At 47.1% G+C, this 26,197-nt stretch overlaps 1 protein-coding gene across 1 annotated transcript; it reads right to left on the reverse strand.

Annotated features, from left to right (window-relative positions):
* Positions 1 to 270: 270 nt before the first annotated feature.
* hs2st1a (heparan sulfate 2-O-sulfotransferase 1a) lies at positions 271 to 25,864 on the reverse strand. Its single transcript, XM_060059682.1, has 7 exons — positions 25,332 to 25,864; positions 8,287 to 8,579; positions 7,772 to 7,857; positions 7,250 to 7,388; positions 5,753 to 5,850; positions 3,840 to 3,997; positions 271 to 2,389 (listed from the first exon to the last, which is right to left on the reverse strand). The coding sequence occupies exons 1-7, from the start codon at positions 25,453 to 25,455 to the stop codon at positions 2,166 to 2,168; spliced, it is 1,122 nt and encodes a 373-aa protein (XP_059915665.1). The 5' UTR covers positions 25,456 to 25,864; the 3' UTR covers positions 271 to 2,165.
* Between the last annotated feature and the right edge of the window lie 333 nt (positions 25,865 to 26,197).

Here is a 26,197-nt window from a genome sequence, read left to right on the forward strand (position 1 = left end):
GCACAAAATACACAAGATGAATGGGAAACCTGTTTTGAAGACTAATTTAAACCGTTCTAAATTTACATTTTAGCCTATGCTTTAGGCATCCCCAGAATAAGAATTTCAACTCATTATCTCCCTCTGTAGGAGACCATGGTCTAACATATTGCAGCTCTCTTTCCCCACACAAGCCACTCCAAATCATTTCCTTTACTTCCCAAGAGGTTCAAACAATTATTGAAACACAAACAACCAGTTGGACTGACACAAAACACTGAGATTGTGTGACACTGAATTTATGTATATTTTTGGCAATCAAAACAATGAGTTTTTTATTAACAAATCTGCAACAGAAATAACAGTTGGGCAAAGAGAAGGCACGTTCAGCCTAACTAGTAAACCCTTATATAATTTTTTCTTTTTCTTATTTTGATTTCATTCAGTAAGATGATCCTCTGTACTATCTCTGGACAGATCCGATGTATCTCAGTCTTGTTAAATGGACCTTTGTGGATTACGCCTAGGATTGGATTAGTTTTGTGGGACATTTATTGTCGAAAGGCTCTCAAAGGAGCACTGTGAATAGGGTTCTAGTATTACGGCTGTCATATAAGCTGTCAGCAAAGATTACACGGAGTGGAATTTTCCTTTACATTTTGCAAATTTTCTTCTTCTGTGGAAGGCTTAGCCTCCCGGCCAATCAGAATACATCTGATCCGTTATCGAAAGCGAGTGATTTAATTCAAGGACCTATGGTCAGGGCTCACAGCCTTGACAGAATACTCTATCCTGATTGGTTGGACATCTATCTATCTACCCTATTCAATGTATTTATTTATCATTCCAACTCAGAATACAGAACATTTGTCTGTTGAAGGCCGAAAAAACAATAACAATTTCGAAACAAGCCAACAGTTTGTGTACATTTAGTGTTATAACCATCTTTCACAGCTCCCCATTAAGAGAGATTATGTTAGGAATTTAACAGGGAAGAAATCTACAATCTTTACCTAGCCGTAAATGAGCAAAACCACCTAAAAACATACTACATAAAAGCAAATCTTACAGAGAAAAGTTTTTTTTTCATGTTATGTATACAAATGTAAGAAAAAGGGCTACAATCTTAGCAGCAGAGAATAAGTATGTTTCTGGGCATCCATGTTTTACAATGACTAATCAAAAATAAATCTTAAAAACAAACATGGTCAAGCAAGACCCACAAACAATGAATTGAACAGACAGTTAATTTGTTTGTAGGTGTTAGCACAATGTAAATAAGTTAATCATAAAAAAAATCATCGGAAATTAATCCATTGGAAATAATATGTACAACAGCAGTATTGTTCAACTAGTTGAATTACTTAATGTACTTAACCTTTCAGTATCCATACAAACCCCCCCCCCCCCCCAACAAGGATGCACATTTACAAGAATCATAAAACAAATACATTTATAAAACACAAAGATTTGTCCCAGGAAATAGTCTATAGCCACAGGATTCTGACTTGGAAAAAAGCTGAGCTGTTTCTTATTCAAGTCCAATGCAGTAGTTTTACATTTTTCACGCTTTCCTTTCTTTAGTTGTGGTCTCTAAGCACATCAACGTCTTTTCACCCAGGAGGGGAAAAGATAGAATCCTGGTCTTTGCGTGAGAAAAAAAAAAAACATGATAGTTGTAGACATAAAAAAGATCATCACAGCACAATCAGAAAATAACACAGGCTCCAGTGTTTGGGCTGAGGGTGGGAGGAGAGAGCCGAGGTGATCACCGTGGAGATCCGGTGACCAATCCATAGTGACGGTCCCAACAGCTGCCGGCCACGCCGTGTCCCAGACGCGTGCGAGTAAAAGAGCGACCAATGGCCTTCTTCCTCACTTGGAAGAGGGGAGTTTCTCAGCAAGGAATACGATCGGCAAATAGCGGCTGCCACACTGGCCTCCGCCATTTGGCCAGCTGGTGGGGCAGAGGGGTCATCAAGCACACATCGACACAAAGCTCTCCGACCAGAACCCGTCCACCACCTCCGCTGGAGAGTTTGGTAGCACCTCCTTTGTTGTTGTTTAGTTGTTTACGAGTACGACGGTTGGTCCACCATTGAGCCTTCTCTCTCAGCCCATCGCCCCCTCAGGATCAGTTCATCTCCCCAGTGCGAGGGGCAACAGGGAATGGACCAGCAGGTGCCCTAGTTCTTGGGGTAGATCTTCTCGTAGAAGAAGTTCTGGGCCAGCAGGTAGAGCTCGCCGTCCTTCTCGCGGACAGCGTGAGCGCGGACGAACTGGAACTGCTCCAGGGCAAACTCGTAGAACTCGTTCTCCATCTTCCAGATGGCCGACTGCTGCAGCTTGGCCGTGGACTCCCTGGTGGGCGGCTTCTTCTCCGTGGTCCTCCTCAGATGGGACTTCTTGCCTGAAGAAGAGAAAAAGGAGAACGAGTTGAGGGATGACACGCTGCCTTACGTATTCACCGAATATTTGAAACATCTAGTGATCTAGTGCTTCTTGGAAACATTACAGATGAAATTTAATCAAGTCCAAGTATAAATAGTGAGGTGGCCTGGCTTGATTCCATGAAGGTTTTAGGCTTGCAAGTGCTGATGCTACTAGCTGAGCTCAGAAATAGGCAGACAAGTTTGTTTCTAAGTGTGCTACCACACATCATGTATAGTAAATATGGCATTAATGCTGAGTAAATGCTTTTTTTTATTGGCTAATCTAAAAGACAAAGCAAAGTTATTTGAGACACTTTATCAACCTTGATGGGCTTTTCTAAACTACTCTAGTTGCAGCCCTTGTGAAGTGACTGATCTGATACTGGATATAACACTGTGTGAAGCATGCCGTTAGCACCAGCTTTGTGGTCTTTATAATAGCCTCCTATTCCTACTTCCTTTATGTATTGGTACTAAAAGCTCAGCTTGCATATATAAATTCGACTTCTCTTAAAAAGGTCACCAGGAAAGGGTCTATTTGGTTAAAAGAAATGTGAAATGAAAGTGATGAGCATACCCGAGCATACAAAATACCGGTTCAGCTTGTAAATATTGCCAAGTTAATCTTTATGCAAATATAGTGTTGCTTGAAAAGGTCACTGGAATATTTCCCCAACAAAAAAATATGAAGTCAAACAGATTGTTCTGGATGGCAGAGAATTGCAGTGACAATGATGTCGACGCACACCGGGTTCAATCCCCATGTCAGGATGCCTCCTTACTCCACGTACGTCATGAGACTATATGTTATAAGGTCTGTATGTTATAAGACGCCTATGTTATAAGACGCCTATGTTATAAGACGCCTATGTTATAAGGTCTGTATGTTATAAGACGCCCATATTATAAGACTCCTATGTTATAAGACGCCTATGTTATAAGGTCTGTATGTTATAAGATCTGTATGTTATAAGATCTTTATGTTATAAGATCTGTATGTTATAAGATGCGTATGTTATAAGACTCCTATGTTATAAGATGCGTATGTTATAAGACTCCTATGTTATAAAACTCCTATGTTATAAGACGCCTATGCTATAAGACGCCTATGCTATAAGACGCCTATGCTATAAGACGCCTATGCTATAAGACACCCATGTTCTAAGATGTGCATGTCATAAGTCACACTAGACACGGACGCTGTTGTGTTCCTTGTCACACCTTCTGGACCGACACCCGCCTTGCGTGGTTCTGTGATAAAAAAAGATTAGCCAGCATAAGGACAGATCTTCTTTATGGCAATATTGGAGGATCGCTGTATGAAAGGGGCTCATGGTCCCTGTACCAGCCGAGGCCGTGTCAGAAGGGGCGGAGGGCTCAGCGAGGCGGCGGTGGAGCGGGATGGAGGTGGAGGCGCGGGCGGGGTACCTGTCTTGTAGAGGTCGGTAGCCCCCCTGAAGAAGCGAGGCAGCGCGGCCTCCAGCATCATCACAAAGTCCTCCAGCTCCTCCGTCACCCCCACCAGCAGGTACTCGTTCACCAGGTTGTACTTGGCCTGCTCCAGGGCCCAGGGGCTGCCCACGTTCCTGAGAGGTCACAGGGAGGAGCGAGCGGATGTAGTCTGTTAGTACTGCGGTTGGTTTGGTCCGCAGTGCTGTGGTCTGGAGTTCTGCCCTCGTGTCTGGATCCTTATGAGGAGATTGGGCATGTTGTTGTTGCGCTGAATGATTTGGGGGGCCGTGAGAACAGGGTAGGTAGACTGGACGGGGACCGAAGGAGCTCAGGAGAGGATGGGACATATGAGAGAGAGGGGGAGAAAGAAGCAGAGAGAGATGGGGGGGGGCTGATGGAAAGGGAAGGTTATGATTAAAGAAAGAAGAGGGAGCTGGAACATCAGGTGAGAGAGAACGAGGGGGGAGAGAGAGAGGACAAGCAACAAGCCAGAGGGAGACACCAGATGGAACTGTGGGGAAAATAAAACCTGAGGGTAAGGAGGAGGGAAAAAAATATGAATGTGGGTGGCAGGAAATGTGTCATGCTCAGGAAATTAAATGTTATGGAAGTCAGAGATAAGCATGTGGAATTCACATAATGGCAGTTGAAAGAGTGAGATAGTGCTAACTGGAAACTCGCTGACTCATCTTCCAATAATCTATCTAATGAACAGACAATGTTGTTGAGACTGGAGGATTGGCATAACAATAACAACAATGTGTTTACTATGGGGGATGTGTATACATCACCCATGGCAACCAATAGGTTCCCAAAAACAAAGGAAACATAAATTAGAAATTGGGAGATTAGGAGACCAGAGACAGAGGGACAGCAGAGAGCCGGAGAGACAGGGAGACAGAGAGACAGAGAGACAGAGAGACAGAGAGACAGAGAGACAGAGAGACAGACAGAGACAGACAGAGACAGCCAAAGGCCAGGGAGACAGCAGAGACAGGAGGGGGCCAGATAGACAGGAGGGGGGCAGAGAGACAGGAGGGGGCCAGAGAGACGGGAGGGGGCCAGAGAGACAGGAGGGGGCCAGAGAGACAGGAGGGGGCCAGAGAGACAGGAGGGGGCCAGAGAGACAGGAGGGGGCCAGAGAGACAGGAGGGGGCCAGAGAGACAGGAGGGGGCCAGAGAGACAGGAGGGGGCCAGAGAGACAGGAGGGGGCCAGAGAGACAGGAGGGGGGCAGAGAGACGGGAGGGAGCAAGCGAGAGAGCAGAGGGAAGGAGACAGCCAGAGGGAGACTGGGACAGCCCAGACAAACAGACAGTTTCAGATCACCATTGCGACAGGGAAGACACCAAGGCTAAGGCGCTACGATGGGAGATGGTGCGAGACCTCCGGGAGATGACTAGGGAACAGGGGACAGCTGAGCCCTATTAAAGCCACCGTAGCGTGTCATGGAGCAGTCTGGGGCCGCATGGCTTCACGGCCATCACCTGGCCCTTGCCTGGCGCCGTCTCCCCAACCTGGTTCACTTTAACATTGAATGAAGCCACCGACCGCAGACACTCACCGTTCAGACACATGATGCTAATCATGCCCTTGTGCAACGATTCTTATGCAGGAAGCTGAACAAAGCTGTAGTTGCGTCAAGCAACGGAAACTCAATTTCACATAGGGTAACACATGGCGCTCGGAGAATGAATACAGATATGGTATAGGCATAGTGTGCCGGCAAGGAGCTTACAGTGCATGCGAGAACCCATACCCATCTGCAGGGCAGCAACGTACAGCCCCATAAACTCATCGACCCATAGGGTAACACGTGGCGCTCGTAGGATGAATATAGATGTGGTATACAGCAGGTGCATAACAGCGGTGTGCGTCTGGAACACGTACCAGCACTCGGAGTAATGGCCGCAGAAGAACGGGATCTGCAGCCACAGCTTCTCAGGGGCACAGTCCGAGCCCCCCGCAGACACACACTCGTCAAACGTCTGGAGCACACACACACACACACACACACACACACAGACACAGTATAACAATACAATTTAGCAGCTGTTTGTTGTATTATTGTAATACCACGGGACGTACAAGATGTATTTAACATTTAAAATGATCTCATGCAAGAGTGATTATCATTATTGTAAATCAACACCACCACAAAGAACACGATTGAGGCAGTTAAGAGTCAGAGAACCCAAACCCTTTTATTTTTTTGCAATATGCATTATATGGTCGTCAAGTTGGTCAACATTGCCATTTTAATACTGTTGCTGAACTAAGACCCCAATTAAAAAAAATAACAGGGTAAAATCCTATGTTGGTCCATTCTCCCTAAAACACTATGTCTATGTTCTAATCTGCTCGGAACAGGCGGCGTTCGGTTCCTGACGTCTGAGGTCTGTCTGGACGGTGTGTGTGGAGCGCTGTCCGGGTGGTGTGTGTGGACGTGTGGAGCGCTTTTCGGCACACCAGTGTGTGAGTGGATGGTGCAGCTCTGCCAGGGCAGTGGTTTATTTAATATACCACAACCACGTAGTTAAAGAGTATCCATTGGGATGAAGTCTCCCTCTACCTTAAAAGTCTCAACCCAAAACTCGTTTTTTTAAAACTCAGTGTTGGTATTCCAGCTTCCATTTCTTGTCACCAATAATAATACCAACACAACTACCTTCTTGTCACCAATAATAATAATAACCCAACTACCTTCTTGTCACCAATAATAATAATAACCCAACTACCTTCTTGTCACCAATAATAATAATAACCCAACTACCTTCTTGTCACCAATAATAATACCAACCCAACTACCTTCTTGTCACCAATAATAATACCAACACAACTACCTTCTTGTCACCAATAATAATAAAACAACTACCTTCTTGTCACCAATAATAATAACACAACTACCTTCTTGTCACAAATAATAATAACACAACTACCTTCTTGTCCCGATAATAATAACACAACTACCTTCTTGTCACCGATAATAATAACACAACTACCTTCTTGTCCCGATAATAATAACACAACTACCTTCTTGTCCCGATAATAATAACACAACTACCTTCTTGTCCCGATAATAATAACACAACTACCTTCTGGTCCCCAATAATAACAACACAACTACCTTCTTGTCACGAATAATAATAAAAACACATCTACCTTCTTGTCCCCAATAATAACAACACAACTACCTTCTTGTCCCGATAATAATAACACAACTACCTTCTTGTCACCGATAATAATAACACAACTACCTTCTTGTCCCGATAATAATAACACAACTACCTTCTGGTCCCCAATAATAACAACACAACTACCTTCTTGTCACGAATAATAACAACACAACTACCTTCTTGTCACGAATAATAATAAAAACACATCTACCTTCTTGTCCCCTTGTTTCCTGCGCCTGAGTCCGGGTCTGTAGTCGTCCCCGAAGCGCAGGAAGTAGTAGTAGGACACCAGCCTCTCGATGGGGTCCCGGACCACGTTGATGTAGATGGGCTTCTTCTTCACACCAAACCTGGAGACCACAGTCAAAATTAATTACATGAGGGAGGAAGACAGCAACTTACAACAAAGACCAAGATATTGAGATGACTCTTTCTGGGTAAAAAAAGAGAGAAACACATATTACATACATAAATAATCTTCCATAAATAATGACACTATTGAACAAGAAGCATGCATGCCTCTTTTTCAATTGTTTCATTATGGCTGTAATAAGTATCATTATGACATACATTATGCATTCAACATAAACACATTCATATTTGTGTTAGGAGATTGTGAAATGGTGAAAGGAAACCTAAAACGCGATGAACTGCTTTGTGCAACTTCTACACATGACCACAAGGTGGCGACAACATCACAGCAACAGCAACGAGTATCTTGGTGTTTTCTTACTTGGTGAAGTCGAGGAAGGAGACGTGCCCATGGTAGAAGGCCGGCTTCATTTCCCGCCATTCTGTCACGTTCTTAACAAACCTCACCTGAATAAAAAAAAAACATCATGACCATGATCAACTGTCTGTTAAAGATCCAACATGCAAAACAGCAGTACTTTGGTTATGAATGTGTAATGAAATCCGATTCAGGATTTCCGTTACAACTTTGGATGAATGATTATCGATATGACTTCCAAGAAGGCCCCTCTGAAGACATCCACGGGTGCTCTTATATCTAGCCTCACACCTTTCTTTATGTCAAAGTAACCACTGTCTTTGAAACCATTCATGCTAAACAACGATACACCAAGACTTGACTCAACGTCAGCGCGTGTGTCTGTCTCCTTACTAAATATCACACTTTGTTGCGATTCACCTAATCAGACTAATGGATGTGAATAATGCTTTCTCAAGGTAGTGATGTGGTGCGGTGCTGCCATCAAGCCCCCCCCCCCCCCCCCCCTCCCCACCAACCTGGTCCTGTATGGACATGACCGGGTTGTTCTTGGTGGTGTTGATGTGGAGCACGTGGTAGTGGTTCTTGCCGCACAGGTCGTAGGCGATGTTGGTGAAGGAGGTGCTGGCCGTCTTGGGCACTCGGTTGTAGATGATGACCACATCTTCTGCGTCCGGCAGCCCCGCCCCCAGCACAAGCCCCGCCCCCAGCACAGGCCCCGCCCCCACAAGCCCCTCCCCCCGCTCGCGCTGCCCGTCCTGCGTGTGGCGCTGCTCGATCTCCCGCACCTCATGCCTGGCGATGGCTCGCTCTGCACGGACACACACACGGACACACACACACACACACACACACACACGGACACACACACACACACACACACACACTTTGTTAATTGTTGAATGAATGCATTACAATGTTCAAATGCTTTTACGAGACATATTGAAGGTACATGTAGTGCGAATGAAGCCTATTGAACTGAGAGCGATGGTGAGAGGGGGGGATAACAAAGAAACCTTGGAAATTCTTTAGTCTTGTCAATAACTCTTTCGACGACCCCCCCCCAAAAAAAACTAACCATAATTTTCAGACATAACTTTATTTTAAAAAGGGACACATATTCCTATCATCCAATTTCAACCGAAGCATATTTGTGAACTGCCGCGCCATTATTTTTCCTTCGTGCTGGAAACACAATAAAGATCTATTAATGAACACAATGTAAGACACAGGAAGGGTCAAAGCTTACTTTAGAACCCAGTGAATCAGGGTTTACAGAGAGATCCTCTCTAAAGAACCAGCCGTATTGAACACGGTGTCTGAGTGACGGAGGCGGTGGGGTCCCTCGTCTCCACCCCCCCCCGGACGCTGCGGACCGCTGACACACTTCAGAGGGGCTGGAGTGACGGCGACCCCTGACCCCGGTTTTGCAAAAGCTAGCGTTTCAACGACCAATGGAGAGCACTCGAACCTCGCTTGTGTCAAACGCCACACAACAGACACAGGAGGCGGGCCTCCTGTCCTCGTCTCAGCCCCACCCCAGGCAGACGGCCAGGCAGTGTTAGCCACCATAAAGTCGGAAAGCCCACCATAAAAAGCAACGACATTGGTTTACGCTTTGGCATCAGAACATGGTGAAGCTCACTTTAGTGCAGTAGAAAGTCATGAATATCCCTGCTGCTGAACATAGATGATTTACTAAATCCAGGTTTATTTTAGGAAGCATTTTCCAGATGCTTTGAACAAATTAAGTCTCAAATCTAATAAATGATTGAGTCTAGTAAGTATGATTGAGTTCACCGTATTAATGATGCTGGAGTATCATAAATTATATCCAGTATAAACGATTGCCTTTTGCACAACAAACACATTCATTTTAGGGAAAACCGATCACAGATACAGTACTCCCTTAATAAACCAATAACCAAAAGGTTTGAGCAAAATGTGACCCCCTCGCGGGGTGAAAGGTCAACGCCCAAGTGTATGAGCTGACAGGGCACGGGGCCGGTGGTAAGGGGTCAATTGAGTCAAGAGTTGAGTGGGGGTCATTCGCAGCCAGTGAGACGTCACATGGATGCTTGGCTGTGACCGGTCAACACAACAGGTGTGTCCGTCGGTCTGTAGCTCCTCTTAATACACACATACACGACTACGCTATACACAAAACATAAAGCAATCACCCAACAACTCAAAACACAGGACACCAATAGCCTCGCTCTTCTCTCCTTCCTCAAACTGCCGTTTGACAGTTCTTCCCGATAAGCCCTGAACGCGATTGGGATCGACTGCTGTTAAGGATGACGTCCGGGCCCCTCCCACAGAGAGAGAGAGAGAACCAAAGAGATACAAACAGAGACAGATGGACGAGACACAGAGAGACAGACAACAGAGGGACCGACACAAAGAGAGACAGCCACACGGAGAGACCGACGACAGAGAGGGAGAGACACACAGAGGGACAGCCGACCAAGACAGTGAGCGAGAGAGAGGCAGACTGGGGGAGACAGTGGCCCCTGGAGCCCCTAACACTTGTGGGAGGTGCCAGGAGCTGCGGGGCCGTAGTCAGCTGCCCGGCCTGCAGGCGGACGTCCAGGTAGCATCTGGCAGCTGGTGTTGAGCGGCAATTAAGATATCATCTGTGATGTCCTGCAGCCCACTCTCCCAGCCGTGCACACACACACACACACACACACACACACACACACACACACACACACACACACACACACACACACACACACACACACACACACACACACACACACACACACACACACACACGCCTAGAATGAATGTGCATGAACACAGTCAAGGCACAGACAAGAATACACACACAATCATACCCGTGGACACATATGTGCATCAAGTTCACACACATCCTCACACAAATTCTCAAAACCTTTTATCACACACCAAACCACAAACACTCCAGTGCCCCCGGCGCTCTCCCCTCAGCCCCCCTGCAGCTGTTAATCTTCCACTGATCAGAGTGATGTAGTGACAGACATGGCCAGGGTGGAGAATGACTCCTGGTTCCTGCTGGCAACTGATACCTCACTGTGCTCCAACGGCATGTCCAAGAGGAGGGACCTGGGGTGGTGGTTATGGTGGCGGTGGTAGGGCTGGTGTTTACGGGCCTGACGGGCACAGCCACGCGGGGCACGGCTGCTTGGAGGCACGCGGCGCACATGCTTGCAAGAGAGACATGGTGAATCCCACGACTCTCATGTTGGAGACAATTCTAATCAGCACTTCAAAATGAAAAATTAAAGAGAGAGAGAGAGAGAGAGAGAGAGAGAGAGAGAGAGAGAGAGAGAGAGAGAGAGAGAGAGAGGATTCTGACACTGATAATGTAAATCTGTATTCCCTGCGTGTGTGTGGGGGAGGGCCAGCCATCTGCATCCTCATGATCACAGCCATCGGTGGGTCTGAGGAGACCTGGTGGTTAAAATGCGAAGAAGCTCTTCTCCACCGTCCTTCATCCACTGCCGAGCGCCCAGCGAGCACATCCCCTCTCTCTCTCTCTCTCTCTCCCACTGATTTGCCTTCAGCCCGATCCCCTCTCCAGCTCTCTAACTCTGAGACCCGGTCCTGGTCCACGCCCCCCCCCCCCTGGACAGGATGGGGGCAGAACCCAGGCCCCGCTCTGGTCCCGATAAGGAACAATGAGCCGTGCTATGTGAAGGGCCCCCAGAGGACACTTGTTTAAAAAAGGAATCGCAGCCCCAGTGCCAAGTCCCCAAGAGGGAGGGGGAGAGGGAGACGGAGAAGTTGGTGGTGGGTGGAGTTATAATGGCGCTATTCAACGACATGGCTGAACACGACTTGGCTCAAAACCGACAGGGCGCCACACACACACACACACACACACACACACACACACACACACACACACACACACACACACACACACACACACACACACACACACACACACACACACACACTTTAATCCAGGCTGGCCCCTCTGAGGCCACACAGCAAGGCCTCCTTTCATTCATTTCCACCCACAGATACCACCCCCCCCCCCCCCCCCCCCCCCCCCCCCCCAAACGACCACCAATGACTGCACCTCATCACACCCCCCCCCCCCCCCCAACCGCAACGTCTAGCCCCCGCCCTCCCTCTGGTAGTTTCCATGCATTAAAAGCTAATTATGAAGCGTGAAGGCTAACACAGGTCTCGAACACAGGGACATCTACAAGCCTATTAGTCAGAGTCTTTCAAAGTAAGAGCGCGAGGAGGGCGGAGACTGAGAGGGAGAGGGAGAGGGGAGCTGTAACAGCAGAAGAGACTTGATGCTTCCTGGGATCTATTTACTGAAGCAATTTAGTGGCTGATTAGGCCCGACCGCTGCTTATAGTCGCCCATATCCACCTCAGCGCACACGGCTCGACGGCTGGGACAGGCCGCCCAGTATTGTGCGTTCTCGTCAGATCGGATAATAAAAGTTAGGAGGAGGGGGAGGGGGGGGGAGGGGGAGGGATGATCCATCCTCCATGACGCTCGTAAATCCATCTCTACAGACGACTCAGCACTTCAGGAGCTCACACACACACACACACTGTTTTTTTTTTTCACCATCTCTCCCTCTCTACCAACCTCCTTATCTCTCCTCCTCCTCCTCCTCCTCCCCCCCCCCCCAACAAAGACACACACCTATTCCCTCCCCCTCTCCATCTCCCTCACCCCTTCCCCAGCCCCCCAGCCCCCCTCTCCCTCCCCGGCGGGGCCTGTGCCCGGAGGGGGGTAATTGAGATTGTCTATCAGCGGCGGGCAGCCCCGGGGGTGCAGTGGTGCTGGGAGCGGCGGGGCGGGGCCCCGGTGGGCCCCAGTGGGGGCCCCGCTCGGCGCTGATGCCTGGAGGTGCGAGGCTTTGCCGGTTCCGCTCGGATGAGGCCGGATTGCAGAAATCGATGAAGGGTGACAGCAGGGGAGAGACGGGGACGGGGAAAGGGAGCTAACCTCCGTAGAGGTGCTGGTTTGGATATACACACACTGACACACACACACACACACACACAGATAAACACACTTACACCGACAGACACACAACCTTACACAGACACACAATCCTGCACACACACAAAAAGGTATACGAAGTCTTGAACATAGATGCTTTTTGCACACAGACAGACACATACACACACTTTATATTTCAGGATCTCTGTTGTTCAGTTTCTGCGGGTTTGGTTTTTGATCATGTCAGATATCTGGATCCTCTTTACAACCCACAACGTTGGCATGAAGCCAATCGTTGCATACAGTGCAATGCAGGCAAAAATACCCCATGCTTATCACGATGTACAAATTCATCATCTTCTGCATCAACATTCCTCTCCAAATACCATGCACCACTAACCATGCGTTTCTGCATTGTGCCTCAAAATATACACGGGCTGTAATTGCAGATAGCCATCACACGTCATATATCATGTATCGCCTTGACGACCTGAAAAAAGACTGCAGTGAAATAGGCCCGCGTTGCGCACCATCGCAGTCACGCTCTCGATCCATAATCGCTCTCATTTCAGCGCTTGATGGATGAGGGCTTTTAAGGCCTGCCATCAACTCGCAGTTAGGTTCTCTCCGAATCAACTTCTGCGATCTGGTTTCTGTGGCTTATGGGACGAAAAGTATATTTGCACGGGTTCTCTTTTTTGCTTCAACGCCCAGACACACTACGCTCTGAGGCCTATTTGTGCGGCGTTGGGGTATTTGAAGGACACTGCGAGAGGAATGCATTGTGCCAATGCTCAATGGGACCAGCGGAAGAAACTTCAAATGGAGCCCGATAAACCAGAGCACTTTCTCTACCGTTTAAGACGCTCTGCAACCCCCAAAGAGCGGAGTCCGTTCTCAGGCGGACAATAGGCACACACAAAAGATGTGTGGATGTACTGGCACACACACAATCATATCCTCAGTAACGCACACACATACACACACACACACACAATCATATCCTCAGAAACACACACACACAATCAGCAAATACTGGTCTGAGAGCTTTTTCCACAACTGCCTCTGGTCTTACACTAGTTCTCTTATTCAATCTGCTGGAAGACATGACCACATCTCTCTCGGCCGAGACAAGATCAAATGCAATCGCTCAAGTGATCTTCTTATAGAATGCCTGACGAAATACAAGTGTTACATTGACGCTAGATGAAGGATCTCATTCACTGGCTCGGCTGACGCAGAAGAGTGAAACACACAAGAGGAGTGCTGGGCTGGACGCAGCTGTTCGTCATAATCTGAACAATAATGGCAACCTCTTAGAGGCTTTTTTTACCAGACATTGCTTTGTGTCACACACTGCTGTGAAAATCGACCCATCTCTTACCACAGTCCTGCTTCACTCGACCGAGGAGAATGGAAAGGCTCACCGCCCACGAGAAGGTGGGCGGTGAACCTTCCTCCGACTCATGTTTGTCAGGAAACGGCAACGACCACGCAGACGACAGCTGCCCCTCCTCAAGAGACGGCTTGGTGGGTGTCAGCACAAACACGGACACTACAAACGGTCACCTTCCTTTAAAAGATAAAAAAAAGACGGAGCCACTGTTGATTCCTCACGAGTCAGACAAGTGTGCTTTGTCAGTGGTTCAGGGCAGGCTGGGGATCGTCTGCTACGCGTGGGCCAGACAAAACAAGGCCTTGTACGATACAGCCGGCCCCAGACGGCTCTAAGTGGTTCCACGGCATGTCTCTGGTGACCTTAATTATCTGGCTGTCCTAGATGGTCATACCAGTGGAGTGTGTGTGTGTGTGTGTGTGTGTGTGTGTGTGTGTGTGTGTGTGTGTGTGTGTGTGTGTGTGTGTGTCAAACCAACCCTATAATTAGAAAAGGGGAATTAGTGTGTTTTTTTTAATTAACAATGAATTCCATTCCAAACTCTTCAGCTTTAAATTAGTAACTGAGGAGGGAGACCGGTGGTCCTAATCATGCCTGGCCTCTGCACCAGCGAGGGGAGACTTGGATAGATGAGGGGCCGTGCGCTGTGGTCCAACCGGTCGTTTCCCGGCTGATATCTCCCCCGGGATCGACCCGAGTGTATACCGTGTCTGACAGGTCAGCCTATAGCGTCTGAAGCCGCGCTATCAGCCATTGGCTATTGGCTATTATGTATCATGTGCATGTGTCCGTGCCAAGGAGGAACTCTCATCAATTTCAAACAACTTGGGGTTGGTCGGAGATGGGGTTTGTTTATTTTGTCGCAGATAGAACTCTCTATCATTGAGTCCTCTGGTCTAAAGGTTGATCTTGGGGGCAGCGTGGTTAATAATTGAGTGTCCGCTGGATAGAATTGGCCCCGGGACCGTCACCGGCCTTGCCCAGGGCGTTCAGTCCCCAACTGTTATTAAGAAATGGAAGAGGTTGAACTTTTAAAGGCCAATGTGTGTAGAAGGCATCTCTAGCGGGAAGGCCCAAAAGTGGGTGTGACCCGGACAGAGCCGTATTGAACCGTACTCGTCTCACAGTACTCCTCCGTTGGGGTACTGAGACGCCTGAAAGGGTGCCGGCAAGTTCGAGCTACACACGCCGACCGTTGATTGGTCGACAGAATCGCACTTCCGTGCGAAAGGGGGATAATAACAAAAAAAACACATTACCCGCGAGGTATTTCTGGACAACGCGAAAGCTTCGTTTATTGAAGAAAATGTCGCACAAAAGTTTGCCGTCCTTCTTGAACGTCCTACATTGTTGCTCTTTGTTCATTGTGTGCGTTCTACTTTTTTCTTGGATTTATTAGCAGGCTACACTGTGTCGGGTTGCGATGAGATCACGATGCTTGTGTAGCTAAAATATTGCAGTCTTTGCGAATAAAACATTGCTCGAAATACTTCTAGTTGGCCTAAACATTTATTTAACCATGGGCGAACAAACTAGCATAGCATACACTGATTTAAAAAAAAAATAGAAAATATAGAAACAGCAGAGGAGATTGAGGCAATTACATCCTTAATTACATCTGTCGCAGCCGTTCAAATGAGGCTATTGATTTTCTGTTTACAAAAGGCGGCTGCCTTGTTGATTATTTATGAAATTGACACTTTGAAATGAAAGCAACATTTTGAATAGATTATTTATCTTATTATATAATACTGTGTATGCTGAGACTACCTGTAGGGGTCTGTGTGTGGGCTTTGCACACCTCCCGTCCAGTGTGTCAGGTGAAAACTAAATGTCAAAGGAAAGAGGATGTGGTTGAAAAAAGTCTTTCGACCACTTATTACATTCATTCGTTGCCTATAATGAACCATCACTATGGTAGAGCTAAGAAGGTTCTACGAGCGCTTCAGTCCAACCTTACCAATGAACGACTTACGAAAGAGATTCATAGCAAAGAACGTTTCGGGAAACACGCAAAATGTTAAGGTAGAACTTAAAGTAGAGGTTAAGAATGACGTAGCGTTAAGAAGGCTTTAATAAGGCTTCGGGAAACCGGGCCCTGGGCAATACCGGACCGTCACTACTGGGCTGAGGCGTGCTGGGTCCGAAGCGTACCCGCCGGTGGGTACGCTTCGGACCACTTGTAAATTATGACCCCTAGTTTTACAGCCTAATTACTAAACATAATTTATGAATCTATTCAGGAACCATCACTTGACACCCGTCTACTCGATGCAGTTGTAGACGATGACGTTGACCGACATCGTTTTGGGGATAACTCCTGGCACACAAGTACACCTAGTAGTACACAAAGCTTATCCTACACCAAAGCAAAGGAGGGATGAGAGGAGGTGAGGGGTTTTTATTCAGTTGGTTGCAAGCTGCAACCTCACCCCTAGGTGGCATTAAATCTTACACACTGCACCTTTAAAGCTTTTTAGGCAACAATAAAATGTGGAAAATAGTATTGAACACAGGGGTGTCAGTCCGTTTCCAAGTTCCATCTAGGTGTGATTATCATCCAACCGAACAACATTGTTGGTTGAATGTACCACAATGTTCTCCGCGAACTGGAAATAATATTTTTTGGCAAAGTTTACATGAATTTATCCTAGATTCATAGAGTCTCGGTCAGAGGCGGTGCATCAGAAGGTGAGAGCACACATCAAATATGATTGGACAACTAGATAAAGCAACGCTTGTGTTCACTCACAACAACACTGGGATTATCTCTCCAATAAAAGCAGCGTCACACTCGACCCTGAGGCTTCGACTTACATTGTTCTATTCTCCTATCAAAGTCCAGTTCGACGCTAACCGAGCCAAATTAAACTGCAACAAGATATCAATTCCACGCATTAAATCGGGCCGAGTCCGAGGCGTAGCACCCTGCCTAACGAGGGCGTAGCACCCTGCCACACGAGGGCGTAGCACCCTGCCACACGAGGGCGGAGCACCCTTCCGAACGAGTGCGAATCACCCTTCTTAACGAGAGTGTATCACCCTGCCTAACGAGCGTGTATCACCCTTCTTAAGGAGTGCGTATCACCCTGCCTAACAAGCGCGTACCACCCTTCCTAACGAGTGTATCACCCTGCCTAACGAGCGTGTATCACCCTTCTTAAGGAGTGCGTATCACCCTGCCTGACGAGCACGTATCACCCTTCTTTACGAGCGTGTATCACCCTTCTTAAGGAGTGCGTATCACCCTGCCTAACGAGCGAGTACCACCCTTCTTAACGAGAGTGTATCACCCTGCCTAACGAGCGTGTATCACCCTTCTTAAGGAGTGCGTATCACCCTTCTTAAGGAGTGCGTATCACCCTGCCTGACGAGCACGTATCACCCTTCTTTACGAGCGTGTACCACCCTTCTTAATGAGCACGTATCACCCGGCTACAGACGTGCAACACGTGTTATTGCACATGACAAGGTTCAATTCAACATTTGACAAGAGAATTTACATTTTGTTGGCCGGCCAAAGAAATGGCTCGCGGAAACCCTGCTGATTAGATGACAACGAGATGCCAATACACGCTAGAGCCTCGGTCAGCTTGTTGGGCTTTGTGCGAATCGATCTGAAAAACAACAGTATTGGCATTTCATTTATGAACGCTTGTCTTAAAGTCTGCGTTATCTCCAGTTCCCATTTCGCCCCACTGGATTGTATTTCAACCTCGTGTGACTTTGTTTTTGAAGCACCATCGTAGTAGTGTTTGATCTCTGCCTGCAAGTCGGTATTAATAGTCTTGGTGTTCCACTGTGATTGGTGACCTCTGCATGCCCATATCCTGGATGGCATCACCAGATCCTTGCCAAAACAAAGCCCCCCCCCCCTTCTAAATGTCAGATTGCTTGTAACCCATGTGTAAAAACGGGGTCGCGGGAGCCAGGGTTGTTTGTGTTGCCATTAAACCAAGTGGCGTTTGGTTCAAAGCAGAACAGAGAGGAACACGAGTGGCAGCAACACATGTCCACAGCCTCGCAAGGCAACAGAGACAAAAACAAACAGTTCAGACGATTCAGTGTGAGACGTGCATCTCCAAACCAACACCCCGGTCTGCTGTAGACATGTTCTGCTCCATGAGAGTCTCTTAATACAACAACAAACATTATTTACATGATAAATGAAGAAACGGTGGCGAGAGCACAGCTTTCAGCTCAGATCTCCAGCTCCTTGCTCCCCCTCTCGCTCTCCTAATGTGTTCATCTCTATCCCCCCCCCCCCCCCCCCACACACACACTCTATGATAATTAATAATGCATATATAGGAGCCGGGGGACAGCTCTACAGTCTATTAAGCCCAGCGCATGACAGCTATTCATAGGTTTAATGATGAGGAGGCGGGACAGGTTAGCACTGCAGAGATCCGAGCAGAGTTGTCTCCCACATTGTAACGGGCTGCTGCACCGCACCTCTATAGTCACACCGGAGAGACCGGCAAGGACCGGCCTAACAAGAAGGCCGTCAGCCCATGGCTTTGGTGAGATCCCCTTCTGTCTAAGGATTCAGTCCTTCTCTCGCTCTCGCGGCTGTCTGTTGATTCTATGGTTCGTCCTGCAGTTAGTAAAACAATCGTCTGGTAAGATTTTGGTCGGAAGTAAGAATCCAAAGAAGGAATGGAGGAAATAGACTTAACGACTTAACTTGCCAACTTGTATTTATTATCACTTCTGTGTGTTGCTGTATTACTAATTAGTACTCTGTACTTCACTCTCTCCGACAATTGAGCGATCATTATTTGAACAAATCTATTATTTGAGGGGGAACACAAAAGAACATCCTTTAAGGTTTAATGCTAGAGTCATGTACAAAAGGCCAGCCCAGATGGCAAACTTGTGGGGGATTATATTATATTATATTTAAAGCCCGAAGAAGAGAGGGCGAGAGAGAGGGGGGCATACTGACAACAGCTCCTCACAGGTGAATGTGACCGAAATACAAATTCTAGAAGCCATACAGTCCTCATTACCTGCTACATGTATACAACGCCATTCTCCAAAATAATGTTTGGGTATTCCGTACGAATCCTTTTTTCCATTTTGATTTGGCTCCCTTTGCTTTGCGGTTGTAAAATTCCATACATATTTGATAGAAAACCCAGCGAGTCTCCGAGCTCGGGTTTGAATTAATGCACTGAGGCTCCACCACTGCCCACTGAACACATCTCGGTACTCGCACACACACACGCACACACGCAAGCTTTGCCCAATTTCATCATCTGTTACTGTATGAAAACTGAATTAATATGACTGAAATGAAAGACAGGATTAAGGTTAAACCTTGAATGAAGCTAGAGAGACCTGCAGCCAAACGGCTTCTCCTTCTTTCATCATTCCTCCACCCATTCCTTCCATTCATCTGCATCCTGAAGGACTGACCCTCTGCTCAGTCTTAGGTCCCATATTGTGTTGAGACACAAAGAAACTAATTTGACAGCGCTGCTGCTTTGACACCGCAGGTGATTGCTGAGATGGAGTTCAAGTTCTGTGTTCCTGTGAGAACTTAAACCAGGGAAAGTGTCCCCCTGGTTTACCTTTCCCTTCACAACGTATGCCGGCGGATGGCAGAGGCACAGGGATTAGCCTCAATGTTTTCTGTCCAACGAAAATTGAATAATCCTCTTTTTGTTTATTTCCCTCTCGTACGCCACTGCCTTTGTGCTCTGGAAGCAGGGAGGGTATTTATGTCTGGGGTCCGGGGAGATTACAGTAAAAGAAAGGTTCCTCATCCAAATAATAAGAAGGCTATTTACAGCTGCTTCTTGATAAGGTGTTGGGACATCCACATTCAGGCCCTCGTTCACTCTACTAAACTCTGCTGCTTGACAAATGACACCTGCCCTCATATATTTTGAATCATCCTACAATGGACGGGCCACTAGGAGCCGGCCAGAAACATTTTAGTCAATGGCCCGCAGCCAAGCGCATGGAGAATGGAACAGATTTGATTTTAATGCTCCAATTTGAATATCTTATCGTTGAGTTATAAAGCAATTATGGCCAGTGTTGTCATATTGATTATGTCTCGTAAGGATCGATTCCCCTCGCCATATCTTTTAACCGCATAGTTTTCCCCCATAACATGAACAGTTATTTAATATTGCAGTAGTGACAGCAACAGCCAAACAGTATTCTTTACGGAACTATGCACACAAAATGTTCCTCTCAAGAGGCGAAAGCGGGGGGCCTTCAGAAGACGCCCCTGTGGTCCTTTGACCCCCGCTCCCAGCAGCTGTCCCACCGGGCTGCCTGTCCTCTGTGAGCCACAGGGGAAGTTGGGAAGAAAACATGGCGTTTGACAGGAAGTGACAGGGTTTGGAATACTAGCGGGCTGCAGCAGTGGAATGGGGGGGGCTTGTGAGTGGGAAGGGAGGAGGGGAAGGTGGGCCTACACAAACCACGTGGGCCGATCGGCTCTCCGCGTGGTCTTGGTATAACCCAAGACCCCCCCCCCCAGAGAGAGGATTCCAGTCATTATACCCGTCTCCATTCCATTTGCTGCTCCACTTAAGGGTGGTTAACTAGAGTCAGTCAGTCAGTCAGTCAGACGTTCAGTCAGTCAGTCAGTCAGCGGGACCAAAAGAGACTAGTGACTGGAAGGCAGTCAGGGCCTCAGGGGACGAGTGACTTGTATTCACCCTCGAGAAAAATCGTAAAACCTTAAACTGGGAAGAGTAAGCGAAAGCTCAGAGTGAATCCAAGAACTGTGACCAGAAAGTCTGAAAAAATGCTGTCGGGGCATTTTAGGACAAAGAGAACGAGAAAGGCGCGAGAGAGCGAGGGCTAAACTATAGATAGGTATACTTCATCATGCCGAGAAGATGGGTGGCAGAGCAAGCAGTCGTAAGCCATAGTTGTCACACTCCTAATAAGCTTTACAGAAAGACTTTACACGAACCATCCTCCGTACTACCCTAAATACTATCATAAAGTCATCGATTCTTCGCGGATATACTTTCATTAAGGATCAACCAGAAACAAAAGCACTTGTGACGCGTGTTCTTATTCCAGTCACCCGACTCTTCCAGCATCACAATATCAGATGGCTCCACTGCGAGGGAGCCCTGAAGGTCGATAAAAGACAACACACAAAACCGAGCGCGAAAGATACGACGGCCAAAACCTCCGACGACACTCAGTGAAACCAAATCAATATCATATTGATATAACATCGCCGGTCCTACCCCGTCTCCCCCCACTTCCAGCCCTCTTAAAGCCGAGCCCGTCCTGGGTCTCCGGGGAGAGCCGGGGCGGCTGGGCCGCTAGGAGCAAGTGCCCAGCATGACAATTGAAGTCAAATTCACAACACAAGCTCAGGAAGCGGTGGTCCGCGGCAGTCAATGAATGCTAAGCTGTGCGCTCTTGTGTCGCCTGGGTGGGCCGGCAATGTGACCCGGTAGTCCCTACGCGGGAGAGCGATGATGTGCCACGGTTTGGTCCACACACACGGACAGAGCTGGACTGTTTTATGCTGCAATGAACCTGGCCTGATAGCATGCACAGCATACCAAATACCAAGAGATACGTCCAGATAACTGTTGTTCTGTGCATTTTCAAGATGTTTTCAAGATGTAAGACCACCTCCTGAAGTAACGTGGCATGAGATGGGTCCTAGGTGACGAGATGTTTGGCAAGTGATGGACGCCTCGTCTGAGATACAAACGGGGCTGTCCTCCGTAGGACGCGCCGGCCTGACTCACACCCGACTGAGAACAAGACCTTTAGCTCGGTGTGTCTCTTGTGTGAAGAATTTCACAACAGTGCAATTCTCAGCCCTTATTCCATCTATCCAACCAACCACATCAGCCTAGTCCACGTGCTCCACTGTGGATCCGTGTAGTGGTGATGAGCAGTTGATGACCAGTGATGCCATCACCCCTTTTACAGTTTTTCTCAGTCGCTTTGGTTCATTCCTCAGATCAGAATTGAAATTCTCAAAACTACCTGTTCAATCTTCACATCAGTGTGTCACTTGTGCACATGAAAAAAACAGTTTCTCATTTATTTGAACACGTTGCAAATGCTTTGGTACATCCATGCACATGATTATGTACAATTCTCTGCTCTTTCCTACATTATCAATTGCTTATGTCATGTTGATCAAAATGTATTGTAATGGTCTCTATGGAATAGTCTCACCCCCACAGCATTTAGGTATCAGTTCATTGCATAAGTCTTTACATGCAAAATGGTTGAACAAGTTGTCATAATATGTCAAGCATATTTCTATACATTTCTATACACTGGCATTAGACTTTTTTTTTGTTCTTTTTTCTAAATCTGTCCTGAATTGGTCAATTGCTACCAGGTGAATCTTGACTTTCTCTAAAGAAGGGAAATGTGTGAAGTGTTAGATCAACCAACGATCAAACAATAGCTCAAAGGTGCATCTCCTGAACCATGAACTGGCAAGTATATATATAGCTGGAGCACAACACAATGTTACAGTAAATTGTCTGAGAATTTGTGGCCCAACAGACAGGAACGTCAGGAGTTGTAGGATGACTGCACTGTAATTCCGACAGCAATGCATGTACAGTTTACCCTAAGGAGATTTTCCTATGTTCACATTTCTAGCAATGACATGGTCTGTCAACAAATTACAGTACAAACAGTCAAAGCGTAAATGTGAATCTTGTCCAGTCTCTTGCAATCAATCTCCCACATACACTAAGGTGTAACTTACAATTTACAATAATGTCTTCAAAACTTTAGCCATAGTTTACATCAGAACATCCCTCCTAAGTACACTGTTATATTGACAACATGACTAAGCAATTTGACTGTCTTATACGTAGACAATGACACAAGGACTTGTCATTCTGATGGCACTGACATGTTCATTGAAACAGATATTTACTTTTGAGAGATGAACTAAGGATTTTGAGCAAGAGACTGGCTTTTGCAGGTCATCCATGGTGTTTTGCTATTTGAACACATTGTTTTGAGAAATGCACTAACTGCTTTGCAAATTTCAATTCTGATCTGAGAAATGTACCAAAGCAACTGAGAAAAACTGTAACACCTTAAGGAGTCATTATAAAATGAGACTATCGCCTCCTAAATGGTTGCTAAATGGCCCTGGATGGATCTCAGACCCAGCCTTACTGGGGAGGCTGTGTTCTGCAATGTGTCCTTCGAGCATTTTTGTGCGATAGCCATTCAGCTCCCCTCCAAGAGCCACCAGGCTGGGAAAAAAGGGTGTTTAGTTCATATCTGTTGACAGGACAAACCGCTGCAACATGGGCATGGAGGGAGACGGAGGAGTCTGTAAAGCATGAGGGAGAGAGGAGCTCTGGAGCCCCGCGCAGCATGGCTGGACAACCACCCCTCCCGGGGGAGGTTCTCTCTGTCCAGGAACACTGAAGTCCCCCTAAAATATTCCCAAGAAATATCGCTGCGTCACTAGATTTGAAATCATCCCAAACACAGCATGCTGGGAGTTAAAACATGCACTTCTTAAATCCCGAATGGGGGAAGCGTTTCAATGCAATATCGAGAGATAGAAATAGACAATGGAACGGCACAACACTAGCAGCAGGAGTCACCTCTAGCCTCCCGACACCAACAGTGTGTATCACAGTTGACGACGTCAAGCCGTTGTCGCTGCAGCAGCTGAGGCAGACGGCAGCGCCTGGTCACCTGATCACCTCTGCGGCCGTCCATCACCTCCAACACCGGTCCAGCGGAAGCCCGAAACCTCACTCACAGATATGTGGCCATGCAGCACATAATTCAAGGCTCCGGTGTACCGGTGTTGACCCCCCCCCCCCCCCCCCCCCGTCATCTATCAGAGAGCTTTTGCCCACTCAACAGAATCTAGGAGTGGCAGGCCTTCCAGGGAGAGGGTCTGCTAGCTCCTGTTTCAGCATTGTGTGTGTGTGTGTGTGTGTGTGTGTGTGTGTGTGTGTGTGTGTGTGTGTGTGTGTGTGTGTGTGTGTGTGTGTGTGTGTGTGTGTGTGTGTGTGTGTGTGTCCTGAGAGGGCATAGATTTCACTCCCTGTAATATTTGATCCCGCATCCATCAGCAAACCAAATGGACAAGCCAGGGTTTAAAGCAGCAGTAATGCAATCTTTCTACTAATCCGAATATTAAGACACTGCTTTTATATCAACAAGCCATAGTCCTCTCATTACGGTTCATTGACAGAATTTAACAATATTTTGGCTTCAATTTAATCTAGTGGGACCAATTACACTGGTGGGCCGGCCACAGCCCAGACTATTATTAGAAACTACTGCTCGCCTTGTGAAACTGTTGACGAAGTGATGGACAAAACCAATCCAGCAGATCGACGGGTCGCAGCTGGAGTCAAGATAATTCCTACAACCCAAAATACTTAACATCTGTGTGCATCATTTTCAATGAGGAACCATTGCAAACCCAGTTCCTTGATTGATGGATGGGTGGGAGATAAATTATAGAACACATTAGAGACCAAAAAGAGGTAGTGTTTAGTGAGCGCCGAACATCGAGAATGTGTGGTAATTAGACTTGCAAGAGATCTCCGGACAACAAAGCCACCAGTCGGCTCAGGCTGACCACGGTTGTAAACCCTGCTGGCACATGGACGTCAGCGTTGCAGAATTGCAGAGAATGAATTTATGAGAGCGCGCTATATGGCCAGGGGGGGTCCTTAACAATCATTCCTCATTCACTGACAGGTCAATTCCAGGTCATTTGAATTTCCCCATATTCCTTTATTTTACAAAAAGCTCATGAACCCAAGAAACTCTCTCATATATATTTCAATGAAACATGATTAAAAACTCTTTAAAATATGCGAATTAGTAGCAACATATCCATTGTGCATGTCGACTAATGCACTTCGCCGACCATACGTAGAGCAAAATAATCCGACTTTTTTTCAAGGTTATCGGTGAGTGTGATTGTGTTGGCATGACAGGGAGAAAGCCTTCTTTTCATATAATGGTTCAGGGGACAGGGGGTCACAACGCCAGCCCCCCAGACCCATACACAACACCGATGCTGCTGGTATGAAACCAGTCTCCCAGTTGATCGTGATTTAACCCATTCCGATGTACAACTAATAACCCAAACATTACCACGGCATGGCAATCTGTTGGACATGCATACGGACTCGCATAACGTGTTGTGATCGCAGCTATAACAGATCGACCGGGGGGTGGGGGGGGCCTCACCAAGCTTTCCACGGGACTCCTCCAGCTTCTGGATCTGGTTCTCCAGGAAGAACATGGCCACTGCGAAGGCAAGGAGCGTCAGGAGCTGGAACTTGGGCGGCATCATGACTCTTAGCAACCCCATCAAATAATCCAGCGTGGATTTATTACTCCATGTCCGGAAAACCCGAGCGACGCAGTGCACCCTCCGCGGTTACAGAGCCAGCAGGACGCGGCTGTGCATGGCCTCAGCGCTCTGGCTATCCCTCCACTCTTACAATATTCTTCTTCCTCCGAGTGCACACTTATAACGGGATCGTTCACGTTAAATGTGTGCAATTCCCTTACAGGTGTAGTGGATAAAACAAAAACGAATTCTCTTTGTGTGTAATGTGTCCCTCCATGGGTGAGACTACCAGCCGATGTTGTGTATGTCCGCCGCACAGCGCTGTCCCGTCCAGTGTGTTCACCGCACGGTGGAGAACTGATTAAAACCGCCCGGCCATTGGACCAGCAGCCGACTGACGTGGTGAGGCTCTTCATTCGTCCACAGCTACTGTAAGTATGCTGAGATCGGATTGGACGGTTTGAACCACATGGTCTCAGACCTGACAGCAGAGGGCGCTGTTTCTCGACGTTTCATGAAAAGGTTCGCAATGGATTATGGGATGAGTAGTTCCTTCACTCGTTTAAAATAAATAATGTACACAGTATACTACCTTTGTTTTTATTCAATTTCCAAGTTTATTTAAGCTCCGAAACAAAATAATATGGATACAACAACCTTGACGAATATTTGCCTTGGTTCCAGGATTAAAACTCTTTATATAGTGATTTAAGAAAAGTCAATGGAGAAAATGAATAGGATATTTACTTCCAGAACCAGG

Source organism: Gadus macrocephalus, chromosome 8, assembly GCF_031168955.1.
Source record: "Gadus macrocephalus chromosome 8, ASM3116895v1".
Taxonomy (NCBI): domain Eukaryota; kingdom Metazoa; phylum Chordata; class Actinopteri; order Gadiformes; family Gadidae; genus Gadus; species Gadus macrocephalus.